The sequence below is a fragment of the Sinocyclocheilus rhinocerous genome, unplaced genomic scaffold, assembly GCF_001515625.1.
Source record: "Sinocyclocheilus rhinocerous isolate Xijiao unplaced genomic scaffold, SAMN03320098_v1.1 scaffold1063, whole genome shotgun sequence".
Taxonomy (NCBI): Eukaryota; Metazoa; Chordata; class Actinopteri; order Cypriniformes; family Cyprinidae; genus Sinocyclocheilus; species Sinocyclocheilus rhinocerous.
Genome location: NW_015625586.1, coordinates 822440 through 842983, shown reverse-complemented (window position 1 = coordinate 842983; position 20544 = coordinate 822440). Strand labels below are relative to the sequence as shown.

Here is a 20544-nt window from a genome sequence, read left to right as displayed (position 1 = left end):
TAAGATTTTTAATGTTTTTTAAAGAAGTTTCTTCTACTCACCAAGCCTGCATTTAATGGATCCAAAGTACAGCAAAAACAGGACAATTCTTAAATATTATTACTATTTAAAATAACTTGACATTTTAAAATATATTCAAACACTAATGAATATGATTTCAAAGCTGAATTTTTTAGCATCATTACTCCAGTCACATAATCCTTCAGAAATGCTATTTTCTATAATTAGTTGTATTCTTTATTTTATGATAGTTTTGTAGTTATTTTATTTATTAAATTTTTTTTTCTTCCGTTCTAATTCTTTATTTTTTTCTCTTTTTTTTTATTGGTTATGCATTATGTTTGGGTTTGGCCTTAAAATTAAAAAAAAAAAAAATTTATGTTAAATGTTAAAAATTTGTAATCTATTTTCTTGTTGTAATAATATTTGTTTTAATAAAAAGTTTGAACATAATTCATCTGAAATAGAAATCTTTTGTAACATTATAAATGTCTTTATCATCACTTTTGATCAATTTAAAGCATCCTTGCTAAATAAAAGTATTATTTCTATAATTTCTCAACAAAAAAAATATTATACTGACTCCAAGCTTTTGAATGGTACAGTGTATAGTGTTACAAAAGCTGACCTTTGTATCTTTCTATTCATCAAAGAATCCTGGGAAAAAAATGTACTCAACTGTTTTAAATATTGTTGATAATAATAATAGGAATAATAAAAAATGTTTCTTGAGCAGCAAATCAGCATATTAGAATGATTTCTGAAGGATCATGTGACACTGAAGACTGATGCTAAAAATTCAGCTTTGAAATCACAGGAATAAATTACATTTTAAAATATATTCAAATAGAAAGCAGTTATTTTAAATAGTAAAAATATTTCACAACATTACTGCTTTTGCTGTACTTTGGATCAAATAAATGCAGGCTTGGTGAGCAGAGGAGACTTCTTTAAAAAACATCTTACTGTTCAAAAACTTTTGACTGGCAGTGTATATACATATGTACTTAATATATATAATTTCCATGTTTGTAGGTGAGGAGTGAAAGGCAAAGCAAGGGGAAAAAATCTCACTGTTTAGCAGAAAATAAATAAAAAATAACTATTTGCTATTAATCTAAAAACTTACTATGGGTTTGTTCCCTGTGGTCTTGAGAATTTCTGCAATTTTCATAATCGGGAATGTCTGTAAAAACAAAACACCACAGCATACACAGGACAAAGTTAGGATATGCATTGCAGCGTTGCTTTGCGGTCATTATTTCTGTTCAGCATGTAGTACCTGAGTCTGATTCATCCACATACATCTCACAGTCAAATATAGCTTCAGACACATGGTCTACATTTATGTAAGGTTCTCCTACAAAAACGTCAGCATCAACATTATCAGAGGATCAGAGGACTTTATTAACCAATGTATTTATAATGAAACAAATAGAGTAAATAGAGAGCTATTCTTATTTAATCTCAGATCTTCTACCTGAGCTCTGGGATGAAGCTCTGCTGGGTCTCTGAGATAGCGTGTTTGGGGAATCTGGAAGAACAACTCTGGAGAAAAGAGATGTTCTCCATCAGTTTTATATGGATAATGATTCAGCTTTAGCCTGATTAGTAGTTTAGAATCGTTTGTGGAGATCTGGGATCAGGCAGGTGCGCTCTTACATGTATTCACTTGGAGGCTGAACATACGGCTCATCGTCACTCTCTATAGAAGAGTCACATATTCAGGATTATTTAGCAATCAGTCTCTCATGCACACACGTGTTTATTCACAAAGAGTTTACATTTAACCCATATTCAGTTAACAATGTGCAAACTACCCAGAATTACAATACAAAAGTGAGTCATTTGATTTCTGACCATGGCCATCGACATGAATGTTGATTCCCTCCTCACCGTTTTGATTCACATAACTGGCTTGACTTCCAGCTAGAGAGACAATTAGAAATGTATGCTTTAATAATAATAATACTCCTTAAAAATTACTTGCATAGCACTTTTTATACGTAAAGTGTAGCTCAAAGTGCTCAAAGTCGCAAACAATAATAATAATAATAATACAAAATTACAATTAAATACATTAAAAGAAATCAACTGAAATCAGTTACCTTAAAAATATAGGCCTATATATTCAAAAGCTAAACATTTTTTGTGTCATACAGCTTTGAATTGTAGTAATGGAGCACTAGACGCTGACAGCATTTCATAAGTCGTCAACACTGTGGTGCCTTTTTTTTCCATTATATATACAAGACATTAGATTAGTATATTGTCTCAAATACCATGATGACTGTATGCTACTCACTTTCTGAGGGAGGACAGGAGGGCACCTTTGTGACCGTAATAGATGGTGAACTGAGTGAACTGAGGACAGAGTGATTGTTAACACACTGAACACACAACGCAGTCTGTGTGTACTATACATCTGTGTTTGTGTGAACTCACTTGGGTTGGTAAGGTCCAATTCTGGTATGATCCGTATGGTGCTCATCTGAATAATAAGGGATGAGACAAGCACTATTTAGGCTATGCAGATATTTATGTATTTATGTAGATATTTATATGAACAATGCAGATACAACAATTTGTGAGTTTTGTTGTGTGTTAGCAGAGAGGAAAATATATTTACATGTTGACACGGGATGCCGAACCACAAAACTGTATAAAGAGAGACAATGTTGAGCCAACACACAAAAAACAAACGCCAATTATATCCTCCTGACTACCAGCTATGGAGTTTTGTCCTCTGTAGAGGACATTATGTTTTATTAATATGCAGATTAGATACAGTTTATAGATACATTGTATATAATGGCAAAACTTGTTTATGGCCATTTTACACACATTTTTGCATAAAGAAAAATGTTTTTTTTTAAATATCTTTCATAACATAGCTGAGAATCGTCTTTATATAATGTTCGGTATAAAAAATTAAAATTGATTTGTGATTAAAACAAAAATCCCACTGTTTTTGCCTTTTCATGTCTATTCATGTCTTTTTATTTCTTAAAAAAACAGGACTTTTTAAAGTCCCGATGTCTTCTATAGAGGACATGGCATAACATATGAATAAAATATAATTTTTCAAAAATTTTATTTTTCAAATTTTTTCTTATGCTCTAAACAATGTAATGACATGACAAAATTCTAAATTCCCAAAACTGTTTTTCCTGGTAGTCAGGAGGTTATAATGTAAATGTGCATGAAAATTATGATTGAATATGGGTAGCTGACAAGATCCTTTATTTGGCAGAGAGGCTGGTTTCTTACGTTGGGTTGTATTCTGAGTCACTGGACCTCTGATGGATGGATGCTATAAAAGAAATAAAATATAGCCAAGAAACAAACTACATCATCCCATAAGACAAAATATTTTTTCCTGACCAAAATATGTTTTAAAAATATGCTAGATATATGCTGTGAACAGTGAAGCTAACTGAAATACACTTATGAAATTGAAAAAATAGGCTATTTAGTTCATTTAGTTCATCATGTACCATTTCAAAATGGGGCAAGAAAATATATTTCAGTTCTATAGCCTAGGGCTAGGCCATGTTTAGGCTAAACCAAAATGTGGATGGATTAGCCTATCAAAATTATTGTTAATTATTTAACCTTTAATAATTTAACATGTGTGAATGTATTTTCTTGGATTTAACTATATGGAGGCCAAAATATATTGATTAATACTTAAATACTTAAATTATTTAATAATAAAATACTTTTAAAATGTGGATTTTTAATATATTTTCGAAAATATAGGCTAAAAAATGGCCAAATATATATATATATACATGTGCATCTAAATAAATTAGAATGTCGTGGAAAAGTTCATTTATTTCAGTAATTCAATATATATATATATATATATATATCATTTATATATTATATAATATTTTATATATACTGTTTAGATATATTGTGAAACTTAGCCTGTTTAACAAATACATTGTTGGCCATTCTTTTTTATATTTTGAAATATATTTAAATAGGCTATATTTTAAATTAAATATATATTAAAAGTAAGTATATTTGAAATTATATTTTTGCTGTATGGGTTGTCATGATGCTTTACAATTGGCTTGTAAATAATAGGCACGACAAACAGTGTCGTTGCGCTATGGGTGTCCTCGTGACCCTTTCCCGATCTCCGGAGCGCTATTCGCGGGCGACGTGTCGGTGATTCCCTCAGATCGCGTCTTTGATAATTCACACTGCATGATTGTCACTCGCGTGAACGAGCACTGATTTGCCTCCGATTTCGGACATTTGTCGGCGATTTCGCAAAACCTGTCGGCGAGTGAAAAATCGGGCTAAAATCGTGCAGTGTGAACTCGGCATAAGTGTGTCCCATCAGGTAATGTTTTCATTACCTGATAGGACACACTTATAGTGCTCTAAAAGCGTTGTTCTACACACACTCGGGGTCTTCATCCACACTTGGCCCAAATACAGGAAATACGACATATAAGTAGTCAAGTGGTCAAGTGCAAAGACCGCAAATGTGGGTAGATAGTCACGCAGTGTGAAAACAACGGCGATCCGACGAGTTTGAAAATCGTGCAGTGTGAACTCGGCATTAGTGTGTCCCTTCATGCATCATGTTTTGGAATAAATCGTGAGATTTTTCACGGAAACCTTTCCAATGCAAGTGAAATATTAATATAATTAGATATTATTACATATCATTTGGAAGAAAAACTAAGTGTGGCCAGGAAATACGACATATAAGTAGTCAAGTGGTCAAGTGCAAAGACCGCAAATGTGGGTATTTGGATACTGTAGGTATGGTCGTGCATCGCCTGTGTTTTTTACGGAGCATGCGCAGAACGCCAATCTGATTAACCGGCATTTTGCGCATGCTCCGTAAAAGAGACGGGCGACGCACGACGCATCAGTCTTCAGGTCTTTGAAATGTCAAGCAGTGCGTCATGTATTCTTGGACAGAAAGATCGTGACTGCAGCTCGACTACACAAAAAACCTTCCGTACCTCGATTATAAATGGGCGTGTACATCATACAACTCTTTCTCAGGGTTATTGTTTTAGGGTTGCCAACTTGCCACCCGTCCCTTTCGTGAACGGGTGTCCCTTATTTTGCCTCGCTGAAGGTGACAACCCTAACTGTTATAGTTGTGCAAAACCATGTTGTGAGTATTTACATTTATTTGAATTTAAATTTACCGCAAGCGTCCTTTTTAACATAAAGCTTTGATGAGACAAACATTTTTATTACAGATAAGAGTTAGGAGGCCTTACTTGGTTGTTTATGCCCCCAGCAGTATGTACAAAGACTGGCTAAAAGGATGATTGACAGGAATAGAGCCCCGCCTACCACAGACAGCAGTGCAGTGGAGTCCATAACTGAGAAGACAATACGAGAACATCGATTTATGACAGTATTAGGCCATAGCGGAGAGCAACATCATTCTTCTGAATCTGTGGTTTTAGGTTAGTGTGACTAAACCTGGGAAATGTTTCCATACTCTCATTTTGTATAAATGATGAAGCCACAAATGAAAAGTCAGGTGAACTAATTTCATTTGGTTTTTATGTTGACCTGTTTTAACTATACAAATGAAACAACAGAGCTGCTCTTTTTTGTTACTTAATGTTAGCAATAAGTATTGGTCTCCCACAATCTTTAAGAAACAGATGAAAACACAGATCTTCCGTCCATGAGCTCTTTAAAACATTATTCATGATAATTTATTCCTTATCATTTAATTCTTAAAACCGAAGAGCTGCTCTGATCCCCACCATGGACATTTAGATCTCTTAACTAGCTTAACTAGCTTTATCGTTGTCTTGCAGATCTTGGTGTTGATGAGTAGTAAGTCTAATCATCATTTATACATGTCAGTAATCCTGCTCTTAACCAGTAACATCTTGTTTTCCAGTAAAAACATCTCAACATCAGTAAAACAGGATACATTTAACCGAGAAGCCAGATAAGTGTTGCATAAGGACTTGTTTTTAGAGAACACTTATATTCAGTATAAAGATGTTTCTGCAAATATAACTCAAAGTCCCTTTCAAATTAAATACACTTCTAATCTATTTACAGTCTCTGTTTCAGAATATAAACTCTCGCACTAGTTTAATTGGTCTATTAATAATGACAAATAGTTCATATCCTAAATTCTCACAATGTAATTTATATCGCATCTCGAATGATGTATTGTTTGATAGCGTTTTGTGGTGGAAATTGCATTTTAAATATTTTTGCAATAAGATGATGGACTCACATGGTAAGGATAATTTCTTAGCTTGCATTTTGGGCAGCCTAAATGCACACAATGAAATATTTTCACACTTTGCAAAATTCGACAAAATTTACAGCTCAACTGAAAATAACACCTCAGATATTTGAATAACGTGGTTTTACTTTGATATGTCTTTATTCACTCATCATCACATGTCTAATTTTAGTACAAAAAACATTATTTATAGTATTAAAGTTTTAAATATGTAATCCTCAAATTTTGATTATGTTTTTTAATATTTTCACGTTTTATTACTTAAAGTTTGGGTTTGGACATGGGGGGGAAACATCTATACACAAAAGAATTTAAAAAGCGGGAAATATACATTTGAAAAGTATGATTACAAAAAACTTTTCAAAATCGTTTTAATGTGACAAACCAAAACATAAATAATAAATCTAATGCGACAAAACATTAACAGACAGTGAAAAAATCTGGGACATAAAAACAGAAGTTGAAAAAAACACCCTTAAGTGGTATTTTATCAGATTTTTTAATTGAGCATAAACATCACAATAGGCCTATATATAAATTCCTTTTTCTTAATAGTCATTTTGGGAATGCACTATTCACTTGCTTTAGATAAACGCAGTCTGCTTAATTAACACCATAGATAAAATAAACTCCTGATTACCTCAGCATGGATCACTGTGTGCATTTTAACGGATACAACAATCTCTGAGTGGTCAGCGCTTTTCAGATGAAACGTTGGTTTAATTAGGCAAATTCTCAATCTGTGAAAATTCACTCAGCATCACCTGCCTTGCAAGCTTTTACACACCTCTATATATGTGAGCGTGTGGCTGTCTGTGGTTGCATTTAGTGCCAGGAAACGGATTTCCTGTATTTTGCAGTTACATGAGAAGAAAAACGACACATTATGGTCTGGGCCTCTCTTAATTCCAGAGCTGTCAAGTCATAGAGAACTACTACCCAGAACACAAAAAAAGCAGGGCAAATGGCGGCCTTACCTAAATTTTCTTAAACTAAATACAAGCAAAGCTGCCAAGTTATTTTGGTCAGAATTAAAGGCGTGAAAAAAACATATGTTAATGTAATTGGCTTGACGAAGGATAGTGAATGTGATAATCAGGTTTCATTTGCGGTTGGAGACCTCTTGACCCTCTGATCTTTACCACACTACAGCCATATTACATTTAGAGTCAATTAGTAAGAAAATAAAGCTTCTAAATAAATATTTTTTGGCAAAAAGTTAGCTGTTTTTTTGGGGGGGGGAGCAAAAAGTTTGCTGACTTGCAAAGGCAATAGACTGTTTTGAAACATTTATCGTCTTAATATGAATTCAGCACTCGAAATTGAGGAAGATGAATAACTCTGATTCATTTTCATGGCAATTTGAAACCTTTTGTTAATCGTGTCAGCCAAGTTGGTGCTAAATGGCATGTTGCTTCCACAGAAGAAAACCAAAGGTCATCGACACTGATTGAAAGTGACAGATCACATATACTGTAGGATTTCTTTACCATTTGTAGAAAAGGGCGATTGGCAAAAAAAAAAAATCAGATATGAATGAGTATAACTGTATTCAAACTCAATCTCTCTGTAATCAGCACAGAAAACTTTCTCCACAAATAGTCAGTGTTACTTGAAGAGAAAATAAAGTAAAAGGCTTACCAGTATCAGTAGCAGCAATCAAGTCAATCAAGACACCACACGTTCTGCTCAGCAGAAACCTGCAACCAAACTGCTGACCAGTTCACACACACGCTGCAGACTGTACAAATCACACCTAACTCGCAGCTCACACTGAAGGTGCCTCCATTTTTTACTCTTCCTCCCTCACGGCTCACTCCTTGGTCCTCAATTTCTCCCCTTTAGTTCACCTCCCAACCCAAACTTAAGCAATCCCAGTAGTCAGTTTCTTAATATGCTCATATCTGCTGAAGTTAATTCCCTAAGTCTCATTATTTCATATGAGCCGCTGAGGTGTGTCCTGATCTACAGGGCCTTTGCCGCAAAGAACTTCACTTTTAGGTTTCTTTCCTCGCTGCACTTACTCTCTGCCTCCTCATAGGCTCATAGAAAGTCGCTTGCACCAGTCAGCATCTTTTTTTCCTCTCTTCATCTCTGTAACTGGCTGATCTCTTGCTCACTTCACCTCCCTTCTTGTTTCATCTCTTATATCTGAAGGTTCAGTTTTCTGTCGCCATGCAGATTTGATAACTTTTTTTTTTGTTGCTTTTCCTTAATTTTTATCATGTGTCAGATGTTAGACTCAGAAGATAAAGTCGTTAAGGCTTGCTTTCCTGTAAAACCTGCTTTAAACCTTATAGATTAAGAAAAGCAGAACTTGACTTTGAGTTACATTAGGGTGAGAATTTGACCACATTAGAATCCAAATAAAACTTAGTGGTGTCCCATTGCAAGATTTAATGTCAAATAATAATAATTGGCCATAAAAAAAAAATAAAAAAAACAGTCAAGAATTGAGCTAAGAATCATGCTTCATAATATTTCTTGAAGTATCACAGAAGACAGGTGTTTCTCTGTTTCATGAGGAGTTAAAAAATGCATGTTAAAAACCTTGCCTGATTTGAACTATAAGTGTTAATTCGTTGCTTCGTTATGGCGGACAATGAGTCATAATTTCTCAATCTTGCCTCCCACTCTTGTGGCATTTTGTGGTGTTGTAACCTACACAAACACAAATTACTGGAATGACAAGCTGGTACATTGTATTCTCACAAGCACAACATCATCCACCGAAATGTTCCACTGCAAAGACAATGCATGTTTCGGTTTAGGCGCTTCAGTTTTCATAATTCATTCACGAGACTAATTTTCACAGCAAATTTACCAAACAGACCTGCATCTCTATATCCCACCTACAAACAGGAAACCACAGCAACTGAAAAACTTTATGATCATCGTTCTTGCCACTGCAGAGAGAGAACGCAAACATGCGAGAGACGGAGAGAAAGATATCAAGCAGAAATAAAAATACTCGCCATTATTTTCATGTGCTATAACAGATTACAAGCACGTTTCAACACGTGAAAAACGATCAAAAAGACACAAATTAGATTAAATTCCTCATTTAATGTTAAAAAAAAGTTAGAAAACAAGATTAGACAGAAACATTTGCAAATTAACTCAAACGAATTGCCTAGAAAACAACAACAACAGCAGAGGGAATGCACAACGAACTGTTTCCTTTAAAAACAAAAAAGTTTCTTACAGTTAAAATGGCACAGTAAAACATGCCATGAACCAGGCCCTTGCAACAAATATATGTAACAATGTTATTTTAAAAAATATATATAAACAAATGAATTAATATGTGATTCATGCCACGGTAGCATTAGTGTTTCGGTGTACTTCTTAAAAGACTAAAAGCTCAAATGTTACTAGCATAGAAGAAAAAACATTAAAAGAGGAGGAAAGACTGAAGGCAGATCACAGACAGGCTTCAGTGCTGCTCAGGCTCAGTCTGATTCTGCTAGTTTTCAGTCACAGTCAAGGTCTGATGAAAACAAATGCAACAGCATTTTGAGAGTACCTTGGTTTTAGTTAGCTGACTTAACCTATAAACAGCAATCTGAAAAATCACTTGAGATCCCCTCCAATAAAAACATCTCAAATATAATTTACATGAATTCTAAAACACAGCTCGATGAGTTTCAATTAAATGTCCTCAGCATATAACCTTTTTTTCACGTGTTCCCCGTGTGCCTCTGTCTCCTCCCACAGGACTCATCCGGGTGGAAGGCAGAATGGTCAACGGCACACAGGACTTCCAGGTAAGACGTTCCTGATATTTTTGTTAGTTCAAAATGTTCCCAAATCAATATCGGTGTTAAGGATATAAACACAAATATAAGCATAATAAATTACTATAAAACTCCCTATTGTGGAGATAGTTCAATCAGTGATTAGAGCTCCAGGATTGGCTGCTGATGGCACTGGCTCTGTCTGCCTATAGGCCAGTGTTGTGCCCCGTGTTGAGAACAATCCAAATCCTTGAGTCATCTCAAATTAAAACACTTGACACTGATACTTTAGTGGACCTCCCTCTCTTTGGAACAACAATTGGTGCGTCATCTGAAAAAGAAAGAGACACGTCAGTACATTAGATTTCCAAAGTAACTGTAACAGCCCTAACAAATTAAGTGACTGAGAATTGCATATAAAGAATAAGCCAAAACCGACAAATGGAAAAGATGACTTATAACAACCAGTCAGCATATTGCTTAGTGAAGAGACTAAAAAGAAAATTTATAATTAATTCAAAAACATACATTTATAGTAATGCACTTATGATAGCAAGCCATAAAATCCCTTCTTAAAAGCAGGATTATTAGTGGCAATTCAAACCAATCCACTGCAAAATACACAGAATAAACTAAAACTATAAAACATTGTTATAATTAATAAAAAAACGGATAGTTCCGGTCCTTGATTCTGATTGGTTGAGCCACGTTCTAAGCTGTTGTACAAAACATACACCTTTGTTTACTTTGTGTGTTGCTTGGCAACCACTTTATTGCATCCACAACTGTTTCTGAGGAACTACATAGTTTGGTGGAAGAATACGGTTTTTATTTATATCATTACACTTTATTTGCTCGGTTTTATTTTGTGAAACCTTACTACATATATGGAATAACCGTTTTATAAAAGCAATAAGCCCCGTGAAGCTGTGGTTTACAGTGAATTTATAACAGCTAAGGGGCATTGTTAAGCACGACGCGAAGCAGGGCTTATTGCTTTATTGAAATAAAGTTGAAATAAAATATAAATATTACATGATAAACTTAAAAAAATGTTTTAGAAATGTTGCACTGACATCTAAATGAAATAAGTTGTTAAGTACTAAAATTACTAAAATAAAAATAAAATTAAAGCTAAATACATTTAGTCATTTAGCAGAAGCTTTTATCCAAAGCAACTTACAAATGAGGACAATGGAAGCAAACAACATCAACAAAAGAGCAATGATATACAAGTGCTATAACAAGTCTCAGTTAGCTTAACGCAGTACACGTAGCAAGGTTTTTTTTAAATCATATAATAAATAAAAAGAAAACAGAATAGAAAAAGACTGGAGCAAGCTAGTGTTAGAGGACGTTTTTGCTTTAGTTGTATAATAAATGAAAACAAAACAATTAGAATATTAGAAAAGAATAGAGAAGCTAGTGAAGCAGTTAATAAATTAATAGTGTGCAAGTCTAAAAGGGGCATGTTTTTTTTTTTTAAGAATAGAATTAGAATATAATATATTTATATAATTTATATAATATAATTATATATTTATATAATATATATTTGAATACATCACATAACAAATTACTAAAACCTAAACTAAATATAAAAATAAACAAAATAAATTAATTCAATTCATATTAATAAGCATAAAAGTATAACAAACTAAAATAACAAACAAACAAGACTTCCAAGAATGTCCTGAAATGGCCAAATTCTTTGGAAATATATGAATGACCTCTAATCTAAGACAAGACTGGGATGTCATCAGTGATTTCACTCACCAGAGGGCACGTAGTTCTCTGCCAGATGCCGGTCTTTCTCGATGAAGAGGGCCGTGGCCAGGAAGAAAGCTCCGCCCCCCACGGCCACGAAGGAGCACAGCAGCAGTGACATCTGAAGTGAACGAAACTCCCACATGTACGAGTCTGATTTCTTTATCGAGTCTGACACCTTAATCGGGGGAAAAAACACATGACATGCAACCTAAAGTGTTTTTTAAAAAGAATTTCCAAAGACTTTTTGTGTGCAATTGTGAGATTGACGTACCACTCCTATGAGGTAAGGGCTAATAGCGTCGCCAAGCAAGTGCGAGAGTACAATCTGAAAGGCTTCCGCTGTGGAGCGCCGTGTGGGGATCACAACATACTGACAGAAGAGAGAGAACATTAAGAGAGAGACCTCATGCTGTTCCAAACACATATGCTGTTGTTATTTCACTGGAACACAAAAGAAGACATTTCTAAAGCATTGCAAAGATATGAAGTGGCTTTAGAACAGTGTTTCACAATATTCAAAGACAATATTAGCCTAAATATTTCCTCTGGTATTTCTGTTGTAATTATAGCAATGCTACTCGTTTTTTTATTAACAGAAATTGGGAGTGTTGAAATAAAATTCATTAAACATGATTCATTTGGTGATTCTGTTAGATTTGGATTTTTATGTTTTTCAAAAAAAAAAAAAAAAGTTATTGATGAGGGAAAAAATTAATATTTCCGTTTCAGCTTGATTTTTGATGTTTTTAGCTTCTTGCTTGATTTAATTATTTTTTAAACATATAATTAAATAATTTTAAGTCATTCTGTGGGCCCCATTGGAAGCCCTTTAATTGAGAATCACTGCTTTAAAAGACTTTGATAATAGTGTGCCAGTCATATTAACTACTTTATGGTGCTTTCTTGTCTTTTTTAGAGTTTGACAAGCTGCGGACTCTGAACACTATGTTGTTGAATGGCAATAACTATCGAACAATTCTTCAAACAAGCCTACTTTTGTGTTTTGCGGAAAAAACAACAGCATACAAGTTGGCAAAAACATGAGGGTGAGTGAATAATAAAATAAATTTGTCTATTCTTTATTCTTTTGACTTGGTATTGGATAAAATGGGAGAAGGGAAACTCACCAGAAGGATATCAGCAACAATGGCCCAATTCATAGACAGGAATGTCTCACCCAGGAAGATAAAGATCTGGTGGGAACACGAAACTATGGTCAGCATAAAACTGCCCTACATTCAACACTGCGGTCAATATAACACTGAAAACACTTCCTGGAAAAAAGAAACAGCTTTTGGATAAAACAGGGTCAAAGGAGAAGTCAAATGAGTGACTTACATATGTGGCCACAGTGCTAGCCTGAGCAAACATGATGGACAGATAGAGAAAGGGAGCAGCGAGGAGGAGTCCTGCAGCACAGACTAGCGGATCAGCTCGAGGGGTTTTGATCCTCAGCATCTTGCTCACTTGCACACCACTCGCTACACCCAGGATGCCCGTCACAACTGTGATGATGCCAAAAATCAGACTGCAGAGCAGAGGAGATTATTAGTTACATTATTAGTGTATGTTTTTAACATAGGAATATTTACAACAAATGCACTGTCGTAAAATCATAATAGTACTATAATGTTAAAAGACTACAAAGACGTCAATAGAACACAAAAGTGTGTGCCAAAGTCATGTTGTGTATCTTGAGAGAGTGAGGTGGTGTGTACGAGGGGCTGACACCTGTCAGAGTTGTCACAGGGGGCTTTTAAACACGGCTGCTTCTCTCCAGTGAAGACGCCCGCTCTGAATAAAAAGGCAGGGGCCCACAGGGCCAGTGATCCTGTCACAAAGGCCACAGTCGTGAAGCCAAACGTGGACAGAACAAAACTTGGACTGAAACAGAAATGAGGAGGTAGACAGAGAGAGACATTGAGTTCAGAAAGGAAACATTTAATCATTGCAAATAACCACACAACAAATAGCTTGAGAATCATATATCACTTATTCAACTTCTGCAATATTACATTTACACTACTGGTTAAAAATGTGAAATAATTAAGGATAATTGTTTTGAAAGAAGTCTGATCAAATATACAATAAAAACAGTAATATTGTGAAATATTACTTAAATTTTAAAAAACTTATCTATTTTAATTTATTCTGAATTAATCCCGTGACAGCAAAGTTTACAATTACATAAATTACACATATAATACTGTAGAAAAATGGCACTCGATATTGTAATATTTCATATATCATACTTTCATATGACTTTCTTCTGAGGAAAATACTGAAATGAAATATTTAGCTGTTTTTGACCCGACTGACTTCCAATGCATGGGCAAAAACTTGCTGAAATATTCTTAAAAATATATATTTATTACAACAGCAGCCACCAAGAGCAATGGTTATTACCCTTATATCTAAAAAAAAAAATCACTTGTGATTGTGAGTGATTAGATATTTTATAATGTCCTTGATCATCTCAGATAGAGGCTGCAGTGATGTCACCAATAATTACCTAATAACAGAGGAAAAACCCTGAAGCCAGTCAAGAAGCATTATCAGATATTGAAAAATTCCCTGCATAAAATCTAACGTGACTCAGTGACTCACTTCCTGCAAAGTGCTTTTATGTCCGCCAGCCAGCTGGTTCTGTGCAGCGTGTGCTCTGGATGAGCTTCGATCGCACCCCGCTTCGGCTCCTGAACTACAAACAACAAGAGGATCACGGCCAGCAGCCCCAGACCAGGGGTCACCTATAAAAGAGAAACAAACGAAAAGAGCAAACAAAAAAGGCAGAGAGAGAATGAAAGTGAGAATACGTGTGAGAAAATTACAGAGAATTGTTATCATTGTATTTAATCTCCTAGTGTGATTTTGTGGTGAAAGCAATAAGCATGTATTATATAATCCACCCAGAGACAGATAAACAGTGAGAGGTTTGGTGCTGTAGACGTACCCGAAGGGCCCAGTGCCAATCCCCAGTCACATCATCCACCTCTGAGCCCACGATATAACCCAGACCACTGAGGAAAGAAAGGCCGGCAGATTTGAATGAGAATGAGGATCAGGTCTGGTTCACATTGCAGCTTATGCTGTCCATTTAAACAGAGAGTGGCCGTCTGATCCACATATAAAGTGACCAAATACAGTTAGTTCTTTAATATGTTTCAGGGGCACAAACTAACATTCTTTAAAAGTTTATTTTTTGAAGAAATTAAAGAAATTGTTATTAAGCAGGGATGCATTAAATTGATTAAAATTGACAGAAAGGGCATTTATAATGTTACAAAGATTTATATTTTAAATAAACACTGTTCTTTTGAACTTTTTATTCATTAAAGAATTCAAAGAAAAAGTGTCATGGTTTCTACAAAAATGTTAAGCAGCCAAACAAATTACTGCTGCAAATTCAGCTTCACAATCACAGGAATAAATTAAAATATTAAATTAAAAAATAGTTGTTAATTCTAAAAATATGTCACAATATATTACCGTTTAACTGTTTTTGATCACATAAATTTGAATGGGCTAATATTAGACATCATTTAGTCGCCCAGAGTGAAGATTAGTCGCATATGCGAGTGATTTACTCGCAATGTAGAGGGTTGGTAGTGTAACAATAATTTAACAAAAGCAAATAGAATATTGCAAATAATTACTGAATTTGAATGAACATATTTTACACAACATTTACATGAGAAAAATAAAAAATGAAAATGCAATCTATTTATTAACAAGGCTGTCTGTAGATTTTGGAAATGTCTAGCCAGATAATTAATATATCAATGTATTTAAGTATTCTCATAAAATTTGAAATATCCAGTGACTAGGTCTCTATCGGAAGTGCTCAACTGTAGCAGCCTGGAAACATATAAATGCAACTTTGGTTGGTGTGAAGGAAAAAAAACTGATAATGTAACTGCACGTGGCAGAGTGTGAGAATGTAACCATGCTGTGAATGTGCATAGAGCTGAAGTGTGAATAACCCAAACACCAGTATTTCCACCCAGTGTTCTGTTTGAGGCTACGTTTACACGACAACAATGTAGTCAAAAACGGAAAGGTTTTTCCCTTGCATTTTTAAAAAGTTTCACGTATACACGACAACGTTTTCAAAATGATTCACGTTTACACATATCCGCGAAAACGGCCAAAAACGCTGCATTACTTATGCCAGGCCAGTAGTTGGCGCTGTCACCTTGTTAGTAAACAGTACCTGCAGGGAAATGAGGATTAGCTCTTTGTGGGCGGGAGTTCCGTCACTAAAATCACCACACCAACTGTTGCTCTACTCCTCATTCATAGCGATAGCAGCATTAGCTGCATTAGCAAACTCTTGAGCAGCAACAACAGTACCATGTACTCTGCCATTGTTGTGTATGTTTGTTCACGCTTGCCTTTAAAATCGACACGTACTGCACATGTCTACATACCTAACACGTATTACGCACGCGCATGACGTCACCGTTTTCAAAGATTCCCGTATTGGGTGTTTACACGGAAACGATAACGGTGGCGTTTTCAAAAACTCATTTTCAAAATTATGCTTTTCAGTCCCCAAAACACTGCTGTCGTGTAAGCGAACAGGCAAAACGCATAAAAAGTTTCCCGTTTTTTGGCTGAAAACGTTGTCGTGTAAACGGCCCCTGAGTGTATGTTGTCCCACCTGCCCACTGGGATTGCAAAGTAGAAAACGGACAGCATGTTGGTCCTCTTCTCCTTGATGAACAGGTCAGCGATGATGGTGGGAGCAATGGTGGAGTAACTGGCCTCCCCAACACCCACCAGCCCTCGCGTCAACAACAACGCCCAGAAATGCTGAGAGAAGATTTATCCTATTAGCTTACTCTCTCAATATCACACTTTAAAATACACACTTTAGTATAGAAGACTGAAAGATGTTGCTTTGAAATAAAAAGTATTCAAATATAAAGGGGAGGATTAACCCGTATGCATTTGTCTGAAAGGTTTAATGTACGACTTACGTCTTTTCCGATGAAGGAACTGGCTAACGTCACTAGGGACCAGAAAAAAATTCCCACACACATGATCAGCTTCCTGTTATACCTGTCGCCCAGGTATCCAAACAGAGGAGCCAAGAACATATAACTGCAGATGAAGACTAAAAAGAATAAAGAATCAAAGTGAATAAAATAATAAATAATAATAAGAGTAATAATGATAATAAAATGGATTTCAAATGGTATGAATCCGCTCACCTGTCTGAAGTAGTCCTGATGTTCCATCACTAATGCTGAAGAAATGCTCAATGTCTGGAAGTACACCTGCAAGACAGGACGTTTAGTGTTATCACAGCTTTATTACTGACCAATTAAAATACCATTGCACATTATATGTTTTGCAGAATAAAACAACAATGAAAACTTTCTACAGATATTTATATATCAAACAGTCATTGGGGGCAACACATCTCTTTGCCTTCCACAAAGCCTCTATTACTAATAGCAAAAGTATGTGTATAAACCTCATCAGAGGTGTTGTTGCTGTTAACTAAAACTATTAAAAATAATTTTCCTTGTCGGTGCCGATAGCCTCGTGGGCAGCGTGTCGACATGTAGTGCCGTTGCGCTTCGGGCATCCCGTGTTCGAGTCCCAGCTCGTGGACCTTACCCAATCCCGTCCCTCTTTTTCTCTCCAACTTCGCTTCCTGTCTAACTACGGTCCTATCAAATAAAGGTAAAAATGCCAGAAATAATTCTTTAAAAAATAAGTAATACTAATAATTTTTTCCCTAACTGAAAGTCAAACTAAATAAAAAATAAAGCTAAAATAAAATACAAATGTTAGATGAACTTAAAGGGATAGTTCACCCAAAAATGAAAAATTCTGTCATTAATTACTCAGCCTCATGTCATTCCAAACCTGTAAGGCCTTCGTTCATCTTCGGAACACAGATTAAGATATTTTTGATGGAATCTAAAAGCTTTCTGACCCTGTATAGACAGCAATGATCCTAACACAATCAAGGTCCAAAAACGTAGTAAGGACTTGGGATGCTCTTTTCGGTTAATTTTCCTGACCGACAACCGCTGCTCGTTATCCGAATATTAACTGTTAACTGATCAAATTAGAATAATACATTTGTATTAAAAAAAATAGAATGGACAAGCATCTGTGATAATACATAAAAAATACAAACAAATATTTTATTTTAACGTGCAAACAGCAGCATACAGGGCAACAGCAAAACCTGGATTCACACATCCTCAAATTATCACGCACCAGCAGCGCTTCTGAGAAAACAGAATAAAATAGGCTAATATAAATAAAAAAATAATAAAATTAATAGGCAAGCTTCGCAATATCGTGTTCATAATCGCAGGCGATACATCGGCGATAATGAACGCGATACTGCGTAGCTTGTCAGTGAACTACGGCTCTGTGTAGTAAATGCCGCTCCATCTGAAAGCACGTGATGGAGATTTACTACTAATCACAGAACCGGCTTTACTGACGAGATGCGCATGATCATCGCATTCGATTATTTGCACAGCCCTACACTGCATCAGACAACAATACATGAAAGAAAAACTAAATTAGCTGGTATTTTTAAAATTCGTGAATGGATATAAAAGCCCTCTGATTCAAAAGACCAATTTAGGCTAGCATAATCTGATATCATGAACAAATCACATTATCATGCTGTGTATGGGTGTTACTGCTGTGTGTCTTGCTTGTGCATTTGATCTGAATCAAAAGGGATCCAGCACTTTATGGCAGCACTGATGTGCTGAAATCAAACAGCGCTGGTTACCTGCCACAGTGAATCGGTCCATATAGTTCAGCAGGTTGATGTAGCAGAGTACAGCCACAGTCAGTTTAGCCCTCTTATCAGACACTCCGCTGGCAGACTCCTCCTCCTCGGGCTGAGGTGATCCCACCCCATTGTCAGTAGGCCCCTCCCCCTCATTATCATCTGAGAAGAAGGGTGTGGTGTCTGCGGAAACATCTGTCCCTGTCATCACTGCAGCAGAAAAAGAATTTGATGAAGAGCAAAAAATGCCAGCATAGAGTTCAAATCAACAGTAGCAAAAAGTCTTAGAAATAAGTTTTACATTTACATTTTTGCATATGTAGATTATTTTATTCAAAGCAGCTTACACTGCATTTTATCAGTTCACACATTCCCCGGGAATCGAACCTATGACCTTGGCATTACTAGCGCTCCTTTTTTACACTTAGAGAATGGAATATTGCATGTATACAGACACAAAACTTCTCTAGAACATGGATGGTTTGGTCTACCACAATCAAAGATCCTTATGGGAAGCAAAACCAAAGACTGACTCACGGTTTCAGGCATTAAATGCTCAAGAGCAACAACAACAACAAAAAAAGAACAAAGTCTATCACTGATTACACACAGACTATTGATCACTTGCTAATCTCATCCACACATGAGGATGTACAGTGGGGTTCAAAAGTCTTTTAAAACCAAGCCAAAATGCATCTAATTTGCATTTTTAAAATGAAGAAGCTTTTCCATAAATTATATTATCATTACTTTGTTTACAGTGAAAAACTGCAGACATTACAAATGCTTGACCACAAAATAGTGCAGAATCTGAATTTTCCTTGTTCATTTTGTCACAATCATTCTTTGTTTTTCTTTTTAATTTATAATATTTTAAACATTTATTTCTGGGTTTAAATTACATTTTAGATTTTAGATTTTTGATTTTTGATCCCCACCCACTCCCTCAAAAAAGTTTATTTTTGAGTGAGATAATCCATTTAAAACATAGAAAAAGTAAGATAAAGAATACTGCCAAAGAGTTCTTTGTTCTAAAGCGCTGAGACCTTTTTTCTAGAATAGATTCTATGAAGACAGGAAGAATGAATTACATTTATAATCTAGTTTAGACACATGGAGAGGGAAGTAAGCACATGCTCGTGATGTGAATTAATCTCGCCACAATGTCATGTGAATACAGTAAAAATATTGAAAGAGAAATTACACTATGGGCTGAGATAGCTCTGTATGCATGCACAATTTTAATAAATAATATATTAATGTAAAAGTTTAGGTTTGATTAAAACAGTCATTAAGAGTTCCTGCATATCAGTAAATGAATTTAAATGGCCAAACCTAAACAACTATGTGGAATAACATGTCAGAAGTTTCCCTATCTACTTTCAGTTATCTATATCCTTTAACTGTCGGTTGAATCCAACTAAAAAACGGGTTTTGCTGACTGACGATGACATGTGATGCTTGAAGCTGGTTAAGCAACATATTCTACTGACAGTGCCAACCTCAACAAAAAAAACAAAAACAACATTGTATTCTTCTTTTTTAGATGTGGTTGTTATGGAAAAGGCATGGAAAGCTCTCATGGTGGTATATTTGTTTAAAACACACCCAGTGTTTCCTCAACACTTAGAGGAGCAAAACATTCATTCACAACTATAAAACAGCCTTTCATACGGAAACATGCAAATCACGAAACCTATAGAAAAGAGCGATATGAACTGTCTCCCGAGACTTTACTGCTCCATAATCAGTCCTCACACATATACTGTTGTTTACCTGGAAAATGCAAAGCTTAGTCAGAGGCGTCGTCAAAGTTCTTCTTCTGGACGCTGTTGGGCTCCCTCTGAGTTATCAAGACGTTTAAGGGCACTATCTTTACCTTACCTCCTGTGTGGACATTTTTTAATTGCAGTGGAGGGTCTCGAGGCGAACTGTGCAGCCGACCGACTTTCTGTTTTGTTGATGATCTACAAGTTCAGCACGACGCCATATTGGAATGACGCAGT

At 35.4% G+C, this 20544-nt stretch overlaps 2 protein-coding genes across 3 annotated transcripts in view; both read right to left on the bottom strand.

Annotated features, from left to right (window-relative positions):
• LOC107755157 (uncharacterized) overlaps nucleotides 1-8296 on the bottom strand; it is a 9295-nt gene extending 999 nt beyond the window's left edge. Inside the window, exons 1-11 of one of the 2 annotated variants that reach the window (XM_016571864.1) lie at nucleotides 7901-8296; nucleotides 5259-5363; nucleotides 3271-3313; nucleotides 2630-2658; nucleotides 2446-2491; nucleotides 2306-2364; nucleotides 1861-1929; nucleotides 1663-1705; nucleotides 1481-1548; nucleotides 1283-1360; nucleotides 1130-1186 (exon numbers count right to left, since the gene is read on the bottom strand). In XM_016571864.1, coding sequence (XP_016427350.1) covers nucleotides 1130-1186; nucleotides 1283-1360; nucleotides 1481-1548; nucleotides 1663-1705; nucleotides 1861-1929; nucleotides 2306-2364; nucleotides 2446-2491; nucleotides 2630-2658; nucleotides 3271-3313; nucleotides 5259-5361 — 595 coding nt within the window. In that variant the 5' untranslated portion in view covers nucleotides 5362-5363; nucleotides 7901-8296. The remainder of the gene's footprint in view (nucleotides 1-1129; nucleotides 1187-1282; nucleotides 1361-1480; nucleotides 1549-1662; nucleotides 1706-1860; nucleotides 1930-2305; nucleotides 2365-2445; nucleotides 2492-2629; nucleotides 2659-3270; nucleotides 3314-5258; nucleotides 5364-7900) is intronic. The other variant, XM_016571872.1, reaches the window with a different exon arrangement.
• A 1027-nt stretch (nucleotides 8297-9323) lies between these two features.
• On the bottom strand, nucleotides 9324-20537 carry spns1 (SPNS lysolipid transporter 1, lysophospholipid). The gene is made up of 13 exons (XM_016571145.1): nucleotides 20315-20537; nucleotides 18539-18748; nucleotides 16983-17048; nucleotides 16749-16885; nucleotides 16430-16581; nucleotides 14720-14786; nucleotides 14374-14516; nucleotides 13498-13650; nucleotides 13105-13294; nucleotides 12894-12959; nucleotides 12038-12136; nucleotides 11773-11941; nucleotides 9324-10327 (listed from the first exon to the last, which is right to left on the bottom strand). Exons 2-13 carry the CDS (start codon nucleotides 18744-18746, stop codon nucleotides 10257-10259), a joined length of 1521 nt encoding a protein of 506 aa, XP_016426631.1. The 5' UTR covers nucleotides 18747-18748; nucleotides 20315-20537; the 3' UTR covers nucleotides 9324-10256.
• Nucleotides 20538-20544: the final 7 nt, after the last annotated feature.